Source organism: Drosophila yakuba, chromosome 2L (genome assembly GCF_016746365.2).
Source record: "Drosophila yakuba strain Tai18E2 chromosome 2L, Prin_Dyak_Tai18E2_2.1, whole genome shotgun sequence".
Lineage (NCBI taxonomy): Eukaryota > Metazoa > Arthropoda > Insecta > Diptera > Drosophilidae > Drosophila > Drosophila yakuba.
The window spans coordinates 1,889,675-1,912,908 of record NC_052527.2 but is presented as its reverse complement, the minus strand read 5'-3'; the positions used below and the strand labels follow the sequence as shown (position 1 = coordinate 1,912,908).

The window sequence follows — 23,234 nt, the reverse complement described above, 5'->3', positions numbered from 1 at the left end:
ACACGTGCTTTGATCCCAATCAATCACTCGATATGAACATGTAATTTCCCTATCTCTAATGACTTTCCCCGCCCATGTGCTGGTGCTATCGACAAATAGGCTCGATTTCGGTCAGTTTAGTTCGGTATTCGCTTCGGTTTGCCACGCTGGGAATACTAATAGAAATCTTCGCTGAGGAAATGCATGAAACTTTTGCGATTCTGGCACGATTTTCCGGTTCCAAACCCTTCAAGAGTCCCAGGACAGTCTTCAGTGGAATTTTCGAGTGGCGGGGAGTTCTTTTCACTGCCTTTGAATACGGCTGATGTAAAGTTGTGACAGCAAGTAAGGAAAAGCTGGGGAAGAACTATCAAGGATAGTTGTTAAAAACCCCAGTAGAGGTACATATTTAATACCACTAGATCACAGGTTAAGGAACTATCATTTTTCACGGTGCACTTTGCTGCTCTCTCTTTGTAATCCACACACCGTTCAAATCTCGAGGGGGTGTATCTGCAGCACCCAGCCCCTCGGGTGGGTGAACCTTGGCCTACCCAGTGATCTTTCGCCAGCCTCCGGATCCCCGATCTCCTCGATCTCCGCCCTGCCAGTCACTCACTCCGGCGGAGATCGCGACATTGTCGCACGTCAGCCGTCGCTCAGGTTTCGTTGGCTTTTATCTCCATTCAAGAAATCCGGAGACATTATCTCTTTTGGCGATCTTGTCGCATCAACAAAACACCAACAAGAAGAGCTCGGGATCGGTCACCAATACACCGAGCGACGCTCCAATTTAAGTTAGAATCAGCATCATCATTATGATCATCAGTGTGCTCAGAGATCCGGGGGATATGGGATCTGGAGATCAGTAGATCTGTAGATCTGTAAATCTGTAAATCTGTGTATGTTTATATCTGTGTATCTGTGCATCTGTATATCAGTGTATCTGGGGATATAGCTGAGAGGTTGATAAGATGTTTTCATTTTCCTGCAGCTCAGTCACAAAGCGAACGGCGACTGGAAAAGTTCGAGCGGCAAGTCAGAAGGGAAAACCAGTGAGCGAATAGAGAAAGTGTGGAAAGTGAGCAATTGCAAGGAAAATCCCAAAGAGGAAACCTTGAAAAGTGCGGGGAAACGGAAAAGATAATTGAAAACAACAAAGCTCAAGTATTAGAAGTCGTGAAAAACCAAAACTTAAGCAGCCTGTGCTCTGTGATTTAGTGTGTTATATATGCATATAGATATATATGCATATCTATAGAAGACAGCGACAACAACTTGCTTGGTCTGCCTGGATGATCACAAATTTCAATTGAATTTAATCAAAATCACAAGAAAAAGCCAGCGAGAGAAATCGTAAAAGGCAAATAAACTACGGATTTAATTTCGAGTGCCTGCCATGTGTTAGTCTGTGTGCGTATCTGTGTGTGACCGAGAAACTTAGATCGGTGGTTTTTTGAGTTTCTTTTCGCCCCGCTGGCCGCTTTTCATTGAAACAAGCTGCAGCACAGTCTATGCAAGTAGGCGAGTGTTAGTCGGGAAAGTGGGGAAAATGGGGAAAATGGTCAGCGAGGAAATGGCCACGGATCCGGCGGTCTCGGAAAAGGTGGAGCTGTCGCGATTCGGAGAGTTCTGCCAGCGGCGCGGCATCAATCCCAACCTGATAATGCTGAAGATAACCCTTTTTGTGATGTACGGCGGTGAGTAATGTGCACATTGTAACATTAAAAACCAATTAGAAATCGCTCTTATCACCGTTTTTCATCCAGCTGGTAGAGAAACAAAAAACGTCTTGGCTCCGCGAGGCTTTTGTGCCTTGCTTTTTATAGATATCACGCATACGACACGTTGACTCAGAGTCAGAAGAAAAGTAACTTATTCTAGAAATTGGCTCCTTTCTAAATTCCATGGACAAGCAATATTTACGCAGCAATGGTAACTGGTTAGAAAGTGTGTTCATTTTCATTAGGCTTTTAATGTTGCTCACCGCTTATAGCTTATAGTTATTAATAGCTAATTAAAATATCACTGGCTACGGTCACGGGTTTTTCCTTAAATTGTTTATAAATATGCCCAAATAAGTACGTCAACAGAGGGTACAGTTTCGCTTTTCCATATCGCTGGAAAACAAACACAAACACAAGCACAAACGCAGCTGCAGGAAAAACGCCGAGCAAAGTCCGGACAACCGACCGTTTCTCTGGCAGTGAATCTGAATTCATTATCACACTCCACGAAGCCCCTTCTCCCAAATGTAGGGGATCGGGGGGCTGGTCGGAAGTTATCAATTAGGCTGGGGAAATATGTAACACATTTGTATAAATTCAGTTAGAGACCGATGCACATTGAGCGGATTTTCCCAGCGTGTGGCAATTAGGCATTCATAATGTGTGTGCGTCTGTGTGTGTGTGTGTGTGTGTGGGTGCGTCTTTTGTAAATAAATCTAGCTTATAAGATTAAAGCTTGAGAAAGGTTTACTTTGATTCGCCTTGGACGAGTGTACGTTTGTAAACGAGTGCCTATTTTCTGACCGTGCGCCATTTTCTGAATGCTTTTTCTGGCGGTCAATGGCAAAAAGATTCAACTGCCCACCCCCGCACACGTCTTTTCTTTGTCTTTCGCACATTAAACTCGGGTTGTCACTAAAATGTGTATTAATGCGTTTTTTATTTGGCTAAAGTCGGCCGGAGGATTCTTTTTCGGCATCTCTTTCACTTTCGTCTCGTTTTTGGGGCAGTGCAAAGTTCACAAAATAATTTAATTGGCTTAGATAAAATGTAATTTAATCTTTCATTTCATTGGCTAGACATGGGAATTGCATAGCATTTATTACTATTTTTGTGCCTCCTCCAGAAATATGAAACTCTGTGCCATTTTGATGGCTTTAAAATGCAAATCCGAATGATATATTTTAATATGATCAAAAGCACAACAAATACAAGGCTTAAAATGGCTACAAAGAATATTTCAGATTAAAATCTGACTAAAGAATATAGTTTTATGGCTTTTTTAGAAAAATTAGTATATTTTCAGCGTGGTGGTTGCAACAAATAAAATAAAAAAAGAAGAGAATTTATTATTGAATATGAATGCAGACACATTAAACTGTAATTAGTTGGTGAAATGTGCCTTTTGTTTGCACAAGAACCCATTGCTGATTTAATTAACTTCATTTAATTGTTTGTTCAGTATTGATGTCGATTCAATCGTTATGAATTGTGACCTTTGTTCTTTTGATCTTTTGAATTTAATTTAAGTTTAATTTATGGTGAAAAGATGTGTGGTATGTCTCAAATATGCAAATGGGTTACAAGTTTTTCGCGAGTTTGCTTTCCCATCAATCAACTTTAATTTCCGCAACCAAATTATCCAATGCAACCAAATGGCGCCATATGTAGCTTCACTATTCACCAGTCGATCGAAGCCCGAAATAAGAGCAAGTGAAAAAATGTATCGCATTTAATAATTCTGGCAGCACATCGAGCATTTGTCTCCTCCATCTGTTCGCTCAAAAATGCACAAATAAAGTGCAATATAGTTGCAAATTGCATAGATGGCCCGAACGTGTTGCCGAAAACTTTGTGCCAGCGAAAAACGGAATAATAATTATTAAAGTGTACGTTTGTCGTGTGGGGAGGGAGGGGGTGGCGGGGGTAAACATTTAAATGGGCAAAAGGACATTAATTACGAATGACAGCGTGGCAGGAACAGATCCCAGCCGAACGGAACTGAGGCGAACTTTTCACGGACAGCTGCACAAACAAAATATATATTTTTTTATTTTTGTGCGCATTAATCAATTATAATTGTGGCAATGTAACAGTGTAACGGATTATTCAAAGATATTCAAAGTTGTCATGCATTGTGTGAATTATTTACAAGCGCGTAGTTCAATGTATACCACTCGCAGCTTGTTTGTTGGTTTCGCGCACACTTTTCTCTCTGTGTCGAAAAAGTCGAATGAACATGAATGGCGGCCGCCGAGCAAACAACCCTGACATGCTTGCGTTTCCGTTTCCGGCGAGCGAAAGGGAAGAAACGGCAGCGGCAATACGAGCAATTAATTGTTATTGCATCGGGCAAACAGAAGCAGATCCACACACACACACACACTCACACACACACACACACACACACACAGCGTATTATTGTTAATTATCTGAGGCAATGCAGGAGATGTAAAGCGAATTCAAGCCGCCGTTCGCCGAGGCCGCGTGTTAAGTGCACTCCAGCAAACGAATTTCATTCAGGACACGCACTTTTCCCACACACACACACACACTGACACACATACATCCTTACGTGGCCGGTATCCTTGGCGTGTTTGCATTGAAATTGGTCAAGGCTGTGGAATGAAGTGGTGGCGGGGCGGGCCAAATTGGGAATGTGACTGCTGCCCCGTTTCGCCCAATTTGCCACCATTATTTCCCTCGGTGGCGCCTCCTTTTTGACTGCAGCCACGTGACGCGTTAATGTTCATAAATTATTGAAAAGCTGGGGATTATCTGCGGCCGTTTTCGATTTCTGTTCGTCGGCGCCGCTGCTGGCACATTTTGAAGGCCATAAATAATAGCGATTCATGTGCCATAATTGACTTAAGAAATTACAGAAAACCACTTCTGTATTTAAATAATAAATCAAGTCTCTTCCGTATGACAGCCCCAGTTTTAAATGTCCTTTTACTAGCTTACCTTTTACGTTCAGTGACAAAATCGTTGTTTTAATTAATTTAACTTGCTAATTTAATGCCTCTCTTTGTGTCATTTAATTACTCGTTCTGTCCAATGCACAGTGATAATGACAATGTTATTCAATTGTCAGGGCCAATGTGTTTTTTTTGCACCCAGCATCAAATTATACATTTTGTGGCCATTCTAAACCCCATCCGTTTTCCCACCCACCCACATTTTGCAACTACCTTCGATTGAAAATTCCATCAGTGCGTCTGAGCCATTTCCCCACTTTTCCATTTCCCGTCGGTGATTAAGTTCTGCTCGTCAGCAGCCATAATTCGCATAATTCGCATAATAATATAATAATCCGCACTCTTTTGTCCTTGCAGCGACCTCATCCCTGCTGCCCTACCTCACGATTCACATGCAGTCGATTGGACTCACGGTGGAGGAGATTGCCATTATCTACCTGGCCCTGCCCTTCACCACCTTCCTCAGTCCGCCCATCACAGGTGAGTAGATCGGGGGATCGGCGGTTAATTGTCTTCATGCACTTTCATTAGCCCGCTGCGTGGGTTTTAATTAAAAGTTTGCTTTGTTTGATTACGAAAGTGAAGCCAGGCGAGAGTTTCGCCAAGAAGTGCATTGCGTTCGCTTTCGTTATTAAAGCCGCACTTTAATGGAAACACTTCCATAAAACTGAGCAATTGCACAGGTAACTTAAGACCTTATCAATGCAATGAAATCAATCAATTGAGCCTATACGATTTATTTCCAAATATTCGCGCTTCGTAAACATACTCGTATATTTATTCAACCGCACAGCGGACATTTGATTGGTTTTATCCACCCACGTGGCGAATTTTTTCAACGCCCGGCATTTTTTAGGCCACTTTTCCGGACGAGTGCGAATAATTTAATTCACTTGCAGTTTAAATGACAATTAAACAGAGTTCTCTTGCTCTGTGGCACTGAATGTCTGTATGTGAAGTGGCCCCATCGTGTGGCTGGTTGCATTCTGCTCCTTTTGTGCAGCGCGTTTGGTGCGTTCTTATTATTTGCTTTCGCATTTTAAAAAATGCATTTGCGGTATGAATTGTTGGCGACAGCGGAGGTTTTTAAACATTTTATGTGGACACTCGCTGCGTCTGGAACAAAAAATGGGGGTGTGGCAAGTGCATAAAGCTGCTCGCATTGCAGCGCATAAAAGCTGTGAAATATAAATATAAAATGTGCGCTAAGTGAAAACGCTCTCGTAAAGTTGCGACATCAAAATTTCGATCATCCAACTTGCATTATAATCGCGCTTGATAGTCGCATTTAATGGCATTGGAGGCGATAAAAGTGAAACGAGTTCCAGATGAACGAGCGAATAAAATGGGAAGCAAGGAGTTTCGGAAAGTTTGGAAATGAATTACTAAATGGGGATATACAAGTACTTAAAGTAGTGTGCTTAATAAACATTTAAAGTTTGTAAACTCTAGTAGTAGATGATAAGTATATGTGCATATGTGGTTACGTAATAAAACATGGCGGCCATAACTTTGTGAGTACTAACCAAATGCAGGAATATGCCTTCTCGCTGTGGCAAATCCAACTTAAGCCGCATTCAAGTTGCCAGCAACCAATCAAATGGCAGACAACTTGCCTTGATGCGCCAAGTATTGGATTTACACGCCCGACGATGCAGTTTCCAACGTCTTACAGCAATTTCGCTTACATTTTCCCCGTACTGATGCCATTTTCACCGGCTACCCGCAGGCTTCCTCGTTGACAAATTTGGCAAATACAAACCGGTCGTTGTGATGAGTCTGCTCCTGAATGCGATTTTCCACCACTCGCTGCTCTTTATTCCGCAGCAGGAGATTCCGGGCGTGGTGCCATCGGCGTTCGTATTGAGACATCCAGACAGCGGCGACATTGAGGTAAGTGCTTCCACTGCAAAAAATACTCCAAACTCCAATGCATTCTACTATTTAACGAAGACTTAATTGCTCAACAGGAAAGTGCTGTTGTGCGAATGCATGAAACTTTTTATAACTTGGATGTTTTCACATTTAGTGACAGGTATTATTATATGTTCAGTAGCCATCGTTTTCCGCCGTGCTCACCAAAGAGTGATGAAATCTGCACTGCAATCGATTAATGCGCTCCACCTTCGTTTCAATCAGCTTGAATGTTTGGCGATGACTGTAATCTGCTTAGGGGGCTGCGGTTGAGGTGCGTGAGCAAATATCTTTAGACGCTTGTTTAGTTAAGAGCTTAAAATGATGTGGCTGTGGTTTTCCAACCTCGATTCTCGCAGTTTTCCCTTGCGGCGAAAGTTCCCGGATGCATTATTCTGCTGCTCCTGGGGAAACAGCTGTTGCGCTGTACAGTTTTAATGCGCTTATTTCATGGTTACCCTGCATTTTCCACACCCACTTCACCATCTCGTCGAGTTGAAGCCGCTCTGCGCTTTTCCGATGACTTTAACTGCACATTGAGCGAAGTGCAGAACAAAGCGAAGTGTAGTTACTTGATGTAATTTAATATTGCGGCTATTAAAGCTTAAGCTGGCAACCCACTGCCACATTTTCTGCCAGTATTAAACGAATGAAATTCACATTTTACTCAGCCGTAATTCAAATTCAACTCGAAGTTTGAGGAGTGAATTCATTCCAGCCAGCCGGAGTATTTTCAATGGCAGTTGTTGCGTGTGAGTTGCCAAATATCTTCGGCATCCCCTTAGCCATTTGAAACCGCTTTTAAGCCCTCCTTCCCATCCTCATAATGGCCTCACTTCAGTCACGGCACGTCTCTATTTTGGAGCGAAACGCAGGAGCCAACGATGCGGCAGCGGAGAACTACATAAAAGCCGGCATTTATTCGAGGCAGTGGCAACATAATGTTGCCACATGCAGCACACCCACGCCAACCCTCCTCGCACAAACACAGCCGCACAGGCGTGAAGTGTGTATCTGTGTGTGTGTATCTAATGCGTGCACGTTGCCGCGTGGCGCGATTCTGCGGAAAACAGGGAGATGCTCCGTTCCGTGTGGCAACTTCCTGCCGATTTCTGGGCTCCCAGCAACTTGCCACATGCTGGCGCACACACAAACGCACACGGGGCGGATACGCAATGCGAAGAGGTACACACACCGCATTACGTATACGACGGGAGGACCAGACTCGACAGTGATTCCTTTATTCTAGTAACTTACAATCGACGAGGTAGCACCAAGGATCTGAAATGCTGGTTTTAGTTATTGGCCAGTTTATGGATTCTAATGGTTAAATTGAATAGGTATGTAGCTATTCCCTGCAGCACACGATAAATATTTCAATCGAGCCTTATTTTAAGCGCAAAATATGTCTCGATGCGCTGACAAATTAAGCCTTTTAAGCTTACAGTTAAAAGTGTAGTTACTTTAAATCTGGAAACAGTGCCGCACCATTTTTTATTCAGGTGAATGCGAGAATATGTACTTTGCGAGTGCACATGTTTTCTGTCACCCTGTGAGTGCAGCAGCTGCAATCATCCCTTTCCTTTTCCATTTCCCCTTATTTTTTCACCAGTTTTTTGTTCTTTTTGACGTAGTTGGTTGGGTTCAGGTCGTGGTACTATCTGCATTTGTGCATAAATTTGCGTCATGTAAAATCATCGAAATAAAGCAAATAAATGTCAAACCATCTGAGAGGGTCGTTGGGGGTTAGGGGTTATGTGTGCCGTAGCAGAATTTCCGTGATTTCCCCCAGCGTTTCCCCTTTTATTGATATCGATATATGTGTGTGCTCGCTTTATGCTTATGATCGTATCAATGCAAACGACTCTGACTCAGACTCCGACATTGGGGCTTCGATGTTATTGCGTGTCCTTCGGGTCCTGTGGGTGTCCTTGCTGTAAGCTGTAAGCTGTAAGCCGGTTAGATGTGGCATAACAAATTTGAGTACAAGCTTTACGGCTGCCACCCAGAGATTTCGGGGATGGATTTGCCGATGTGGAGCACAGTCCTACCCGAGGTGTTCGACCGAGTTCAGCTCCGTTCAATTCCCCCGATACGGCATTCTTTATGGAATCAGCAGGAGGAGCCGCCTGAGAGCCTGGGCCTCACACCTTTTGGCAATTGCATTCGGACACAAGCAGCTCTTGAGCACTGGCAGCAAATTGCAGCAGTCGCAGGACTGCAGGACTACAAGACTACAAGAGTTTTACATAAATCGAATTATGGCCGAGGGGCCGAGGGCGGTGGCATCCGCATGACTGGGATATTATGGTAAGGCGAAGCCGAAGGGCCCTTGCGTTTGAGAGCGGGCCGAGGCTAAACAAATTCGAATGGAAAATGGAAAATAGAAAATAGAAAATGACAGCAGCAGCAACGCAGCCTGACAGCCAGCAAGCGAATGGAACGCATTAGAAACAGCTCACCAGAAGCAAGTACAAGATTTTCCGAGGGGTTGAGATTTTGGGTCTCTTCTACGACTTCTAGACGGTGGCAAAAATCCACTTTGGCCGAGTGCACATCAGGTTTACAAGCACTAGCAGAAAATCTTGATATGGTAAAACTAAATAATTCCCTCAACTTCAGATGTCTACAAGTAATTGAATGACACCAGCACAGAGCAGCATTATTATGTACCATGGCCAAATCAATTTATACTTGTCCATATTACCAGCCCATAAGTAAGAAAAACATGCGGCTTTTAAAAGTATTTGGCTTGTCCAAAAAGAAAAACATGCGCTTTTGTTATTTTTAAGGATTGCACAAGGTGATACCTAATGATAGACAAATGTATTTTCCCTCGGTTGTGTTGTGCAAATGCTTATGGATTTTTCCGAGTGGTTGTGTGAGTGCTTCGTGTCCGTGGCTGTGTATCACGTACATTTATCTTAGTGTCGTTTTGCTAGCACTTAAGCCGCACTAAAACACCAACACGAATGCACACTCGCACACACATTAAAATCTCTCTCGTGCTCACACTCACACATACACTCATACTTACACTCCACTTACACTCACACTACACACACTCACACACGCAATCGCAGTCGCACTACAGCCATTGCCGTTAGTCGTAATGAAACGCAATGGAACTGTTATTTTGGGGGAGATTCCGAGTCCTTGGTCCCGGATCCTTGGTCCTGGATGCTTGGTCCAGCGAGCTTGGCCCTTGGCCAAAAGACGACCCACCACTCGCCTCATTTCCCGAATGTGTGTGTGTCTGTGTGTGTGTGTGTGAAGGATACGCATACACGCATCCAGTGGCGGCCAATTCCACACAGCATTCGCCACTTGGCACGGGCGTATATTGAATTTGTATTTATGATGTGCCCATAAAATACAATAACACCATTAAAATGGCTGCAGCAAGGGCCAATGCCATATGCGATAGTCGAATATGACATACCCTATAGGGCATACCCCGCTCACTGAAAGTGCTCTTATATTCTAGGGAGTGGAAAACCTAATTGCACTCATGTACAATGGCTTGTTACTTTTACATAGGGATACCAAGACTGCAAGTGTTCGTACCCTTTGAAAGAGCACTTTGCCGGCCAAAGGACATGCAAACGCATCTTATGGCTACATTTGTCCGCACGTTCCACGGACATCAGCATCCTTGGCGCAGCAGTCTCATGCAGCATGTAGCTCGTGTCCTGTTCCACTGGCGCTGGCCATGTCCTGTTGCTTGCGGTTTACTATTTTATGCCATTATAGAGCCGAGTTCGGTTTGCCGTTTGGCATAAATTTATTTGGCATCGACCGCCGACGACGACGACGACGACGACGACGACGGCAGTGAACGGAAATTACCATTTTATTATTGCAGGCGGGCACTCCATCGCTCGATAGCCCCACCCCCCTTCCGACCAATCAACCAACCCATACCCCGCAGCCCTTCGTCGAGCCTTATTGAATTCGCATTAAAATTGGTAACGGATATATGCGGGAACACGAACACATAGCCGCAGGCCGTGCACTGCGAGAAATGGCACACTCAATTTGCACAAGAAAATATTTAAAGAGAGAGAAGACAAGGCTGACACGTTAACCCTTTTATTTCATAGCAATACATTAGAAATCTATTCGATTCAGTAGTCTAGAGCTGTACATAATTTTTACATAAAATTACAGTGTGACGGTATGGTTTTTTCTCAGTGCAAGTGCTGTGAATGCAGATACACATAAAATCCGAGAGGTATTTATATTCGTGTGTTGTGTTATTACGGCTAAGGGCTTAAGTTCATATATGGCAGCTTATGATGGGTTAAGTGCCACTTTTGGCTGGATTTCGATGGGCGGCGTGTGAAGATGAGGCTGTTTAAACACTGGCCACCACCGTTACATCTGTGTCATTCCATATGGTCTGGTTGAAAGTGCCATCTGGTAAGGTCTCATTTCCGATGAGACCGGCATTACTATCGCCCTGGCCAACTTCGCGGAAGGACTCCTCCTCCTTGTCATCGCCCACATCATCCTTGTTCACATTCTCGTCCTTCTCATCGTCATCGTCGTCTTGCTCATCCACGCGATCATCCTGGCCCGGTGGAAAATCGAAAGCAGTACGAAGAGAATCGCAATCAGAGTTGATGGCATCGTCTGCCGGGCCCAAGTTCAGCTCAGGGAGTTCCGGAAGCAGGATCTCCGGTTTGGGCTCGGGCTCCTTTACTGGCTCCCTATCCGGCTCCAACTGCTGCTCCTTATCACCGCTGTCGTTCTCGTCCGCGCTGGTTTCCTCAACTATTGATTCCATTTTATTCACACTGTCAGTAATCAGCTCTTTGTCCGGGTCGATAAGTTCACCAGCCTCTTCGAAGGTATCTACCAGCATCATTTCCCACTCATCGTGATTGGAGTAAATGTCTCGCTTCTCGAAGGCCGCTTGCTTTTTAATGAAATGCGATATTTCGGTTCCCGACAGGCTGGCAAATTTTCCACCAGGCCCAAAAATATGTTCGGCACTGGAGACATCGTAGATAGTCTCGTCGAGGGCCAACAAGTAGGTTTTATCCGGACGCTGCGAGTTGTACTTGGCCAACTGCTTCCGGTTGAGACGGAGTCCGGTCAATGGGGTGGGCAGCTTGCGGTGACCCTCGTTCTCGTAGTCCTCATCGTCGTAGGTTCCACGCTGGCGCCTGGTCTTCATATAGGCCACGTATCCCAGGACACAGGTCAGCGCGATGATGACGAAGGGCGAGTTGACCAGTTCGCGCAACTGGATGCTCCACGACTTGTTCGGCACAGAGGACATTTTGGGTTTCTCAGCTTACAGGGGGATTGTATGACCTACTTATAGCTTGCCAAATTGGTACTGAGAAAGTTGAAAGGTGACAGTGGGGAGTGCGTTCCCAAAGCTTACTGGGTTGCTCTAAAATGACTAGTGATAATATTTAAAGCATGAATGGTTTAAAAATGTTGCAGCAAATACCCTAACAATGTTTGCTCATATCCCACCGCTTGGGTGCCAATACAGTGAGCCAAGCTTACTGGAAGCTCAAACAATCGATGTAAAGAATCCGAGCCAATGTTCAGGGATGTAGGGGAACCCTACTAACCCGCGCTTGCACAAATCCTTTACCCATTTCTAATTTCCAATACACACTTTTGTCACTTCCCCACCGCTTGCCCGGCATTTTTCTCCGCAGGTCTGGTGGTCGCCGTGTCCGAGTCGAGAATGTCCGGAGGAGCCGGAGCTGGAATTGGCCGTGCATCAGTGCGTCGACTATTGTTTGATGCAGGAGCAAGTTAATCCCCAGCTTTACACGAATACCCCGGCGTATGCCACCTCGTCCACCACGCAGAGATCCCAGCTTACAGCAACCACAGCAAGGACGACCACAATGGAACCCTCCTCGGAGGCGAGCTCATCGCCGGCCCCAACCACATCGACCACCACATCGCCGGCGTCATCATTGCCAGCGCTATTCGCAACGCAAACGAGGAGCAGATACCAAGAAGTACTTAATATGTCATCGACCATGTTCCCGCCGATGTCCCAGCTGAAGGACGCGCTGGAGGTGGAGGTGGGTGTGGAGCCCGGCCAGTCATCGTCAGCCGAACTGTCGGCCATGTCCATGCAGGGATTGAATTGTAAGTGACGTGATGAACCCGTCCACATCGGACTCCCCTTTCGCACCCCTCCGACTGACCACAGCGTTATTATCACGGCCAGTTGGACATGCACTCCAAGAAACTCTTAGTCAGAACATGGGGTTCTAAAGACCAGCCAGATTTTCAGAATGTCATTAGGTGTCCTTCAATTTGATTCCCTCCTTATATTTTTAACAAATTTATTAAGCATTGCCTTGCATGTTTTTAAAGTTGACTAAATGTACCCACATATTTTGTGTTCCAGTGTACTTTGGCAAGTTGATTCTGTGTAGTAGCTCCTTTGTTCTTCCAGTCAGTTTACTTGTTGTCGACTTCTATCCTCTCCCCATCCATTTATCGAAGTCCATAGCCTTCGTCCGTGTCCGTGTCCGTGTCCGTATCCGTGTCGATGTCCGTATCCCTGTCCGTATCCTTGTCCGTGTCCATGTTCCTGCCCCTGTCCGTGTGTGTTTTACTTTTATTAGTTTGTTTTTTTCCGTCTTTTGTGAGCCAGCAACCTGCAGGGCGGGAGCAGAAACCGAGAGCAACTTGCTCCATAAAAGCCAAAGACCGAGTAGACTCTCTATGAAACTACAAGAAATAAGTATTATTCAACCTGTCGAGTGCGTGCAAGTGCGAGTGCGGTGGCTGGTGGTTGGTGGTTGTCATTAAAGCCTGACGTTTTGTGAGGAGCCAAAGTTTACGGGGGAACTTTTTCCAATTCTCCGAAAAAACTTCACTGAAAGGCGTTTTTATTCCACATTATTAAAAGTGGGCGGCAGTCGCCGTCAGTGGATGGGGAAAAATAGACAGGGGGAAATGAAAATATTTCCAATGGAGATGGAAAAGAGAGTGCTTTCGCTCGGGATAATATCCAAGGTAAACAGTTTACTTTGAGCAGAAAAAAGATTGTGGTATGGCTACCTTTATGGATTACAAATTTCATTTGATTTAACAAATACATTTAATAGTGAAAATGGATTACATTTTTAGCGACAGAGTAGCTGATTCACTTTAGTGCAAAGATAATATGATATATTTCAATTGTGACCATCGCATTTCACAAAACAATCCATCAAAAGTGATGCGATGATTAGAACAAGTGTTCTCCATTAGTTGCCAAAAAGAACACAGGATCCCTTACTCCCAGTAGTGCGAAACTCGAAACATCTCCTATTTATGAGTTATACGTACATCAGAAGTTGGCTAAACTCTCCCCAGCCCCATTTGACCCAAACAAAAGTCAGGAGTGTCCGAAACTTTGGGAATGTCCTGGCCTGAAATCACAATGTGGGAATTCACGAATGGGGGCACTACGGCAGCAGACAAAAGTGCATAACTAACTAAACATGATGGCATTACACTCGGGCCCCACTCTTGACACTTGGCACAATTGGAAATTGGTCATGCATGGCCGGCGCAGGACATCTCCGCCCAGGACACACCAGGATACAACTGGAAGTCAGAACCAGCATCGTCTGGTGTGCTGGGGGAGCAGGGGAGAAAAAGTGCAAAAGCAATTTTGCTGCCTGTCTGATAGGAATATGAAAAAGTTGCTTTAGTTGTCTCTTCATAACTTAGGAGCCTTTCTTATATAGTGTCTTATACAATTATGCATTTTCTTGCTCCACAGTGACCGACAGTAGTCAGAAGAAGAAGTTGCTCTGGAGCAGTTGGGTGCACTCGGACAACGACGATGCCACCTACTTCATGCTGCAAATGCATCCCGATCTCGCCGATCCCACCGAGCAACTGGGCATGGAGATCGAACAGGACGCCAACGAGACCGTCACCGACATCCTGCAGAGATTCGGACGGGACTATTTGGTCAGGGGTAACATCAATCTCACGGATATGGACGATCTCGATTTGAGATGTGGCGGTTTGGTGCGACGCACGAATATGACCAATATCGCAGCCGGCGCTGTGGAGTGCATGATGCAGCGTTGCACATTCACCATGAATGCGCCGGAGATCTGTCCGCCGGACTACAAGGAGACCGATGAGATCATTTTCTGGGTGTACTTCTTGCTCAGGTGAGTTTAGTAATCGCAGCGTGGAATTAAATCTCACTGTCTTTCTTACGACCGATTGTTTTCCAGATTTTTGGCCACCACAATGCTGTCCGCGGGTGTAACCATCATGGATCCGATTGCGCTGACAATGATTGAGAAGTACGGCGGAGACTTTGGACGCGAGCGCTTGTTCTCCAGCATCGGCATGGCCATATTCTCGCCAATAACGGGCATTATGATTGATTACTCCTCGAGGGGCCTGGGGTACACGGACTACTCGGCGGCCTTCTATACGTACGATGTACTGCTGGTGATATCCACGATGTCGGTACTTATGATGCCTCTGGGCGAGAAACTGCCAGCCGACAATGTGTTCCGAGATCTATGGAATCTCCTCAAGATGCCCCACGTGATTGCCTTCATTTGCTTCCTGTTTGTGCTCGGTAACTTTTGGGGCTTCATCGAGAGCTTCCTGTTCTTGTATCTCAAGGAACTCGGAGCTCCAAACTACCTGCTGGGTAAGTTTTCCTCTTTAAAGCAGCATTTTACGTTCTGTATGACCTGGTTTAACTTTCATTTCATTGTCCAGGCATCACCATCACCGTGGGCACCGTGAGCAGTATTCCCTTCCTGTATGGAGCGGAGAAAATCACACGGATCTTTGGGCACGTTAATTTGATTATCATCGCGTTCTTCTCGCACGCGGGTCGTCTGGTGGGCTACTCCTTCATCGAGTGAGTGCGAATCGCATTCGGCCTAATGCAATTCCAAACTGAATTACCCTCTTTCCCCATTCGCTATAGGAATGCCTGGTGGTGTTTCCCGTTCGAGGCCATGGAGTCGTTATCCTGTCATCTCATGTGGGTGGCTGCGGCGACATACTGCTCGATCCTGGCCCCGAAAAGTTTGCTGGCCACCCTGATTGGTGTCCTGGGCATGGCTCATTTTAGCTTGGGTAAGTTGCTAAAGGAATTCTCAAATATTAAACAATTTGCGATGAAATGTGACGCCTTTAGTTTCATCAAACTAAATGAACACATATTTGTATTAATATTGTGCACCATTTTTCTCCGTGTGCTCCTTGCTAATGAGATCTTTACGTGTATGTAAACACATTTCAAGGGCGCGGCAGTGGCAGTTTCACTGGAGGACTCCTGATTGGTCAGTTCGGCACTCGGGATGCCTTTCGGTACATGGGTCTGCTGGCGGTGGTTGGAGGCATCGCCTACGGGCTGCTCCACCTGATTTGGCTGCGGAAATTCGATCATACCACGGAGGAGTCCGAGGAGGAGGTCGAGGCAGTGGAGGCGGGCGAAACGGAGAAGCTCACCGAACCCGCCACAAAGGAGCAGGGCACTTCGATGTCCTTGGAGCGACTGAGTCTGATGATTAAGTACAATCAGATTGGCAGTTTGTCGTCGCTGCCGCGGGGATCGCGGGTGAGTTTTTTGCTCTAATCAAGCAGCCTTTGTTGGTCATCGCGCGTATACAATACCTCTGTCAATTGAAAGGATAACTTAATTACCAATTGTGTCATTGAAGGATAACTTAATTATCAAATGTGTCATTGAATTTTACATGATTGAAAGCTTTAACGATAAGCCAACTGAGTTAGTTCTTTTTGGGTAATGATACTTTGGCGCGTCACAACTTTTTCGTGCGATTATCCGCACGATTATCCGATTTTGCGAGAAGCGCTTTCTAAATTGATTTTTCCCTTCTGCAGGCCGATATCCATGACCATCTGTCCGTGCGACGCAGCAGCTACAACGTGGAGTCCCTGCGGGGTGTTCCCCGGCACGGGAACATCGGGAGCGCCTCCAAAGTGGATATCCTGCGCTCCGCGCTGGAGATTAATCACAAGTCCTCGAACAATTCGATGCTGAGCAAGGCCGATAACAAGACGTCGAATCAATCATTGGGTCGCAATCGGGCCGACAGTGCCCCGAAATTGAATCACAGCAATCTGAAGAATATTTCACAGCCCGCCCTGGAGGGCGTGGTCCTGGAGGTGAGTAAATACCTCCTTGGGGTCCTTTTTCGTCCTGTGTGTGTATGTCGTTTGGGTGTTTGTGTGTGCGTGTGTTTTTCTGCGTTGGAGTTTCTCGCTGATTGCTGTCAATTGTTTTGATTCCTGTTTTTCCACGGTGCTATGTCTGCTTTTTAAATACCCAACATCTGTTGCCACAATAACTTTTTAGCATGCTGCCGCGTGTCCTTTGTGCCCGGCCGTATCCTGCCTCTGCTTTTTGCCTTGACAACCGGATGCGGAGGCCAACTGCATCCGCCTCGGCTTCGATTCGTACGAAATGCACTCAGAAAAACAGGCGTTAAAAGTGGAAAAATATGCACTCAAGTGGGGCTACTTGTTATACAGAAAATTGTTATATTTTCCGAGTGGAATTGCGTGCAATGAATATCTTTTGTCTATTTTCGCAGGATAAGCTTTGTTTGAAACTTTCAAATGAATTCCTAGAAATGTTGGCCTACTTTTTTCCAAGTGAACTCCATTTAGGAGCCAAGTGGGACATTGAAGAGGCGGTTGTTTTGTGTGTTTGGCATTTGGTTGCCATTGTCGGGCGGTCGTTTCTTTTGATGCCGCTCCAGTGGATTCGATTTCTCTCCGGCTTCTCTGGAGCTCCTCTATTCCGGCTGCCGTGCAGCTCGAATTCGAGCCGGGTTTATTGGTTTTGTTTTTCGAGACAAGCATATTCGCCGCTGGCCACAAATTCTGCAAATTTAAATTCCGAGCAGAGAGGCGCTTTTAAGACCCCAGAACAACAAGAGGTTTTCAGGTGAAAATCGAATTGGATTGCAGCTTTTGAGGGGGGCTTGTGGAGCAGTAGTCTTTTCAATTTCAAAACCAAAAACTTAGTGTCGTTTAAAAAGGCTTTGCATCATTGCAGGTTCGAGCAGAAACTAACCAGATTTTCCGCCCAGATATCGCTCCTCAAGTTTATTTAGTTTACATACTGAAGAGATATTGCCATTATGGCTTTAACATTGTAATTTGTTTCCGAGCCATCTGGCCAATGACACTTACTTTCGGATACCTACTGGCAAAATCTTTAGACATTTTTAATAATTTATGGCGAGCACCAACTGGCAAGCACCAGGCTGCAATTGCAATCGAGCAAACAGTTTCATCCGAGCCATCCTTTAATTAAAAACTTTGCCATGATATATGTCCGGCAATTGATTATCCCCTCACCGCCCTTCTTTAACCCTTACCCTTCCCAATACCCTTACTATCCAGCTGCACTCTGAAAAGCCGCTTGTCAAAGTTAATTTCGTAATTAATTTTCAATGCTTTGAGGCGAGGCTTTTATGGCAACTAGGCAACCATAATTCAATAAATCAAACGCTGCAGCTGCAGGAAAATGGGACGGAGAAAAACACAACAAATTAATGAATTTATGAACAAGACAAAGTTTTCCCAGGCATTTGCTCTTTCGCTTCTGCCGTCTGCCTAGCATTCCGATGCGAAACAGACCAAACTGACAGTTTTGCCTCCACACATCACTGGACAACAAAATATCGTACAAGTAGAATGAAACGAAACCCCAGGAGACCAGAAGCTCGCTGCAGTGTTTCAAAAAAAGCAGGGGGATGTAGCCTCAGCGGGGGGCAGGTAGTTAGTACACTTAACCAAACGAGTAGTAAGAAGTAGCAAAAACATATAAACAACAGAAGATATGTTCCTATGATTGAGCTATGTATTTAGTGTAATAAATTCGTATCGACTGATACGAAAAGAACAAGGTAGTGCATTTTATGTCCTCTTTTCTCTCGGTGCAGATGAAGGCGCTTGCAAATTGCAGGCCAGTTCGGTTGCAGAATCCCGAACCAGAACCGAAAGTTCGCTTTGTGCAAAATAAATTTGCCAAAACCAGGGAAAGCTGAGAGCTTTCAATTCGATTTCCGTATGTGTGAGATGTTGGGGTGTGCGGGTGTGTGTATATGTGTGTGTGTGTGTGTTTCTGTGTGAGTGCATCTCCCATTACTATATGTGTGGATAATATATGCTATAGCCAAAAATGCCATTCGCATACAAACAGGGCGTGGAATCAACATTTTTTCCCAGCCGCATGAAAAAGTATCCAAGTGGTTTGTTAACTTCAATACCCGCTGTGGATTTATCTGTAATACCCAGCTCCATGTTAATGGTAATGTACAAGAATCCAACAAAAAAACAAAAACGAACAGTAGAAAGCAGACATAGTCTGAAATAAAATGAACCGAAAGCATGCAAGATCGAATGCTAAATTACCCTTTGCTGAATGGAAAAGTTATCGTACTTTAATTATTTTCTTTACGAGTTAAGTAAATCCATAACAAGCTATAGAAAATCGTAGTGGTTTCCCCTTTAGCCAAATGGACTGGCAATGAATTCTAGCCAATCGATGCGACCCCTTGGCAAAGGGTAATTCGGCACACAAACATATGTAACTGCATGTGCACGGCATGTCCTGCGTCCTGCGTCCTGGATCCTGGATCCCGGGTCCTTGGTCCTTGGTCCTTCTGGCATCGCTTGTCCTGGGATGCAGGCGCCCGAAAGCATGCAGCACCGAATGCGAATAAACAGAGGCCATGGCAGTGGCAAAAGCAGCATCACTCGCCAAGATATTGCGCTGCTGCACTGCGAGAATTCGGGCATCACTAACAGTTTTTCATGCTGAAATAGCATGCATTTGCCATTTGAAATGGATCACGAAACCCAGCAAGTTTTCACGTTCTCAGACCTTGGGCATGCAAACAAACTTGCGCTCAGTGTAACGTGCTGGAAGATGCAATGGCATGTACAGCTCTCAGTGCAGCTTTGTTGGTTGCTTTTCCGATGGTTGGCTGTATGGTTGGGTGGTGAAAAATGGCTGGCTGACTGGAGGAAAAGGCGGACGCGGTGGCTCTGGCGTCGCAGTTTGCCAAGCCATCCGGGCATTAAGTTATTTCGTTGAATTAAAGCCCGCACTTGCGCCATTTGACTTTTGGGCATCACTTGTTTTTATGTGCATAACCCACAATCCCCGATCCCCGTTTAACCCCCTGAAGCCCCTTGCCACGCTGAACGCTTAGTTGAGTTTAGTTTAATTTTGCACACTCGTCGAGCAATTTGAGCTCGGTTCCTCACAACGCCTCACATCGCCACACATCCCATTTGCATTTGTTTTTGCTCCTTTAATGTTTACAATTTTAAATGCGAAGCAGCTCAAAAAATGCTCCTTTTTCTATGCTTCCATGCCTTTTTCATGCGCTCTGATTTTGTTTACGTTTTGCGCCAAATGATTTGTTGTTAAAACTAATACAACTTGACAAAAAGGAATAACAATGGCAGCTGCTGTAAAAAGGCAACAATGTTTATTTTTGCCCCATTCTATGGGGTTGGGGGATCACAAAGTGGGGTGGCATGGGGCAGGTGTTGGGGGGGTGGGGGAGTGCAAAGAACAACAATGCATAGAACATAGCAGAAACAAACAAGCCAAAAGGCAACGTCTGTTCGAATGTGGCGAATGATTTCAAACTTTTCTATCGACCGTGGTAAGCCACCATTGGAAAATCAAACATAATTAAAAATATAATAAATATGCGTCAATAAATAAAGGCAAACGAAGAGAAATATATGAATAATATAAATACAAATGATGTTGACACCTCACAACTGCAGTGATGTGTGTTTTGTAACAAATAACTTAATTGGCATAATGTATAAAAATGAACCTAAAAACAATTTGTTGGAAAACATTATAGAATCATATAGTGCTTAATTGCAAGTATCCGTAGTTCGGAATGCTTTCACCACGGTTTTAAGAAAGAAAAGCACGAATGAGTGGAATCCCAATCGAATACTCAATATTTTAGCAGAAAGGTTGCTGTGTGTGTGTGTTTTGTACACATGTGTGTGTTCCACTTCCTTCTACGATTTCCGGTTTGCTTTCTCTCTTCTTCAGCTAGAGCTAGGAAAAATGCCATTTTTGCCCAAACACACAGACACACACACATACACACATACAGAGGGTTTTCTTTTGATTTTCCTTTTGTGATGGCGTTATTTTTATTTCGTTTTCCATGGGAGCGATTTATTGATGTGTGAGAGGAGGACTGAAACTGCACCAAATACAGAAATATTTATGAGAATGATCGCCGAATGAATGCCACGTAATTCGATGCTGTTGGCCACATTTGTCATTGTTGATTTTGGCCAGAAACGACTATATGTACGCAATCGTAGCTCTCCGTCGAGGCCAATAACTTCTTCAGCATAACGCACAAAAAGTGAACGCGAAATTGCGCGTAAGTAATGCCCATTGTGAGCGCCTTCAAAGGACACAGGCGGCGTCGAAAGGTGCGACGAGAGGGGGGTCAAAATGGTTTGTATGTGTACATATATACATATATATGTACATACTATATATGCGGAAGGACCAACTCGAAGGCAAACAAAGGAGTGGAAACAAAAGCAGCGCAAAATGAACTGAACAGGAACATTATAGAAATTCTTGGCCCTCGTTCTCTCTGTGCATACAGAAAAAATACCCAAACTTAATCCAAATATTTGCAAATCTTTGAGCCCCAAAATCGTATTAGCATAATACGATGCAGTATGGAAAGAATATTTCAACAGAAAGTTGATAAACTATGAACAATTTGTTCTTAAAAAAACACAAGTAAAATAAATAGAATTACATAGGATTTTCATCAAGTTTTTCCAGTGCACTTTGTGTTCTGCCTCCATTTTCCTTTGAGTTTTCCTCTCGCTCTTCACCACACATGCCACTTAAGATGCGCATTTCTATACAGAGGTGCACTTGTGTGTGTGTGCGTCAGTTTGTTGGAAAACTTTTGTGCATTCAACTGCAAGGCCGGTGCATTTTCCATTTTCCACCCACCTCACTCAGCCACCCCAAAAACACTTTTTTAATAAAAAGCCAAACAACGAGCAAACTACGCTCGATGCATGGCGAATTATCCAAAAAGTTTGATGACGCGGAAATGCCTTTCGACAATAAACCAAAAAGTGCAAAAAGGAAAAACCCCAGCCATCTCCGATGCAACTGCTGCAGTTTATTCGTTTATTCGTGCATATGCGAAGCGAACTCAGCCGGAATGCTTATGGAATCGAGAATTGAGTAGGGGAAAATGAAAACATCGTTTGAAATTCGAATGGGGAGCCAGGGACTCATACAAGGAAGGAATACCAGCTGAAAAATCCGCTAAGGAGTTATAGTTTAAGGGACTGAAGGTTCCTATGGTCAAGAAAAATTGCGTCAGGTTCCATAGAGTGTAATCACCAATTTAATAGATACTAGTTTAGTGTACACTAAACTAGTTTTTTGAGTAGGAGCCACTACTTCCAATCCAGTCAGCAAACACGTTCATTTTGCGGGAAAATGCGAGCACAATATTCCGGGCATCATCGAACTATAACTCCATTAAATGTGATTTATCGGCCACTTAAATTTCATGTTCAAACTCAAATTAGCATGCATGTTGATTATACTTGCCCGCATGTGCATGGAAAACCCGTTGAGGGCGCAAAGGGAAAACTAAAAGCAAGTTGGGTGAGTAAATTGCAAATAGCACTCGTACACTGCGCACAACACAAATGCGGCCACAATTCCGGATGGTATTCATCCGCTGCCACTTGATTTTATTTTTGTTTTTTTTTTTTTTCGGCGTTTATGCTTTCATTTTGTTTGAATTGGTTGGTTAATTTTGATGCTCGTTATGGAATTGGTTTTTGCATGCATTTTACCTTTTTAATGGCTAATTGCATGTTTGCGAATAACGAGTGGATGCGAGGGTGTGGTTGAGTATTCACTTTAATTGCTGCACATACAGTGTGACCCTAAAAACCGATTCGTTCGAATAAAAAACTGCATTTATACGAACTCACTTCACTGGTTTGCGAAAAATATGCTGTGTTTGCCATGAGTTCATTAAAGTGCTTACCATATCAACTCAATATTTAGCATGTCGATAGCCCGCAAACTCCATTACTTCAAAGTTATTAATCCGCTGTTTACCTTCGCATTTCATAGGACCAAGAGGGTCGCAAGGTCATTCCGGAGGAGACGGAGTTGCATGCCTCGAAGACCACCGTGGATTTGGGGGAGGAGAAGGCGGAGTCGCCCCCACAGCAGCAGCAACCACAGGAAAATGGAAATGGGAAAAGTGCGCCATTGCCGCAGGATGATGAAAAATCCGATGCCACTTGATGGACTGCCAACCCAACTCTCTGACCTGCCACACGTGGCGTATGAGTGATATTAACAAACCGAATGCGGGATAAATGAAGAGAAATATGAAATTGATAAACGGAAACTATTTTTTAGTTGTACATGTGTGGTTTATGTTATATAAATGTGTATGTCTATGTATAAATTATGCAAGAAGAGAGAAACTGAATAAACTAAAAAATTGTTGAAAACACAATCAAATAATATTAATAATATTTCACATAATTGTTTTCCCACTCAAATTGAATTCAAGCCTTTTCA

At 44.4% G+C, this 23,234-nt stretch overlaps 2 protein-coding genes and 1 long non-coding RNA gene across 5 annotated transcripts; 1 reads left to right on the top strand and 2 right to left on the bottom strand.

Annotated features, from left to right (window-relative positions):
- The first annotated feature begins 973 nt into the window (after window positions 1-973).
- LOC6526465 lies at window positions 974-23,169 on the top strand. Of its 2 annotated transcripts, XM_002087548.4 has the most exons (12): window positions 974-1,679; window positions 5,042-5,164; window positions 6,414-6,577; window positions 12,280-12,724; window positions 14,358-14,760; window positions 14,827-15,257; window positions 15,329-15,473; window positions 15,543-15,694; window positions 15,862-16,178; window positions 16,466-16,750; window positions 18,798-18,905; window positions 22,776-23,169. In XM_002087548.4, the coding sequence occupies exons 1-12, from the start codon at window positions 1,532-1,534 to the stop codon at window positions 22,950-22,952; spliced, it is 2,898 nt and encodes a 965-aa protein (XP_002087584.1). In that variant the 5' UTR covers window positions 974-1,531; the 3' UTR covers window positions 22,953-23,169. The 2 variants fall into 2 exon arrangements, with proteins under 2 accessions (XP_002087584.1, XP_039227769.1); XM_039371835.2 differs by lacking the exon at window positions 18,798-18,905.
- On the bottom strand, window positions 8,062-9,631 carry LOC26536431. Of its 2 annotated transcripts, none has more exons than XR_005560437.1 (2): window positions 8,595-9,631; window positions 8,062-8,546 (listed from the first exon to the last, which is right to left on the bottom strand). It is a non-coding gene; the product is annotated as an uncharacterized LOC26536431 (long non-coding RNA). The 2 variants fall into 2 exon arrangements; XR_001454307.2 differs by having other exon boundaries at window positions 8,650-9,631.
- LOC6526466 lies at window positions 10,675-11,957 on the bottom strand. Its single transcript, XM_002087549.3, has one exon. The coding sequence runs from the start codon at window positions 11,883-11,885 to the stop codon at window positions 10,956-10,958; it is 930 nt and encodes a 309-aa protein (XP_002087585.1). The 5' UTR covers window positions 11,886-11,957; the 3' UTR covers window positions 10,675-10,955.
- Window positions 23,170-23,234: the final 65 nt, after the last annotated feature.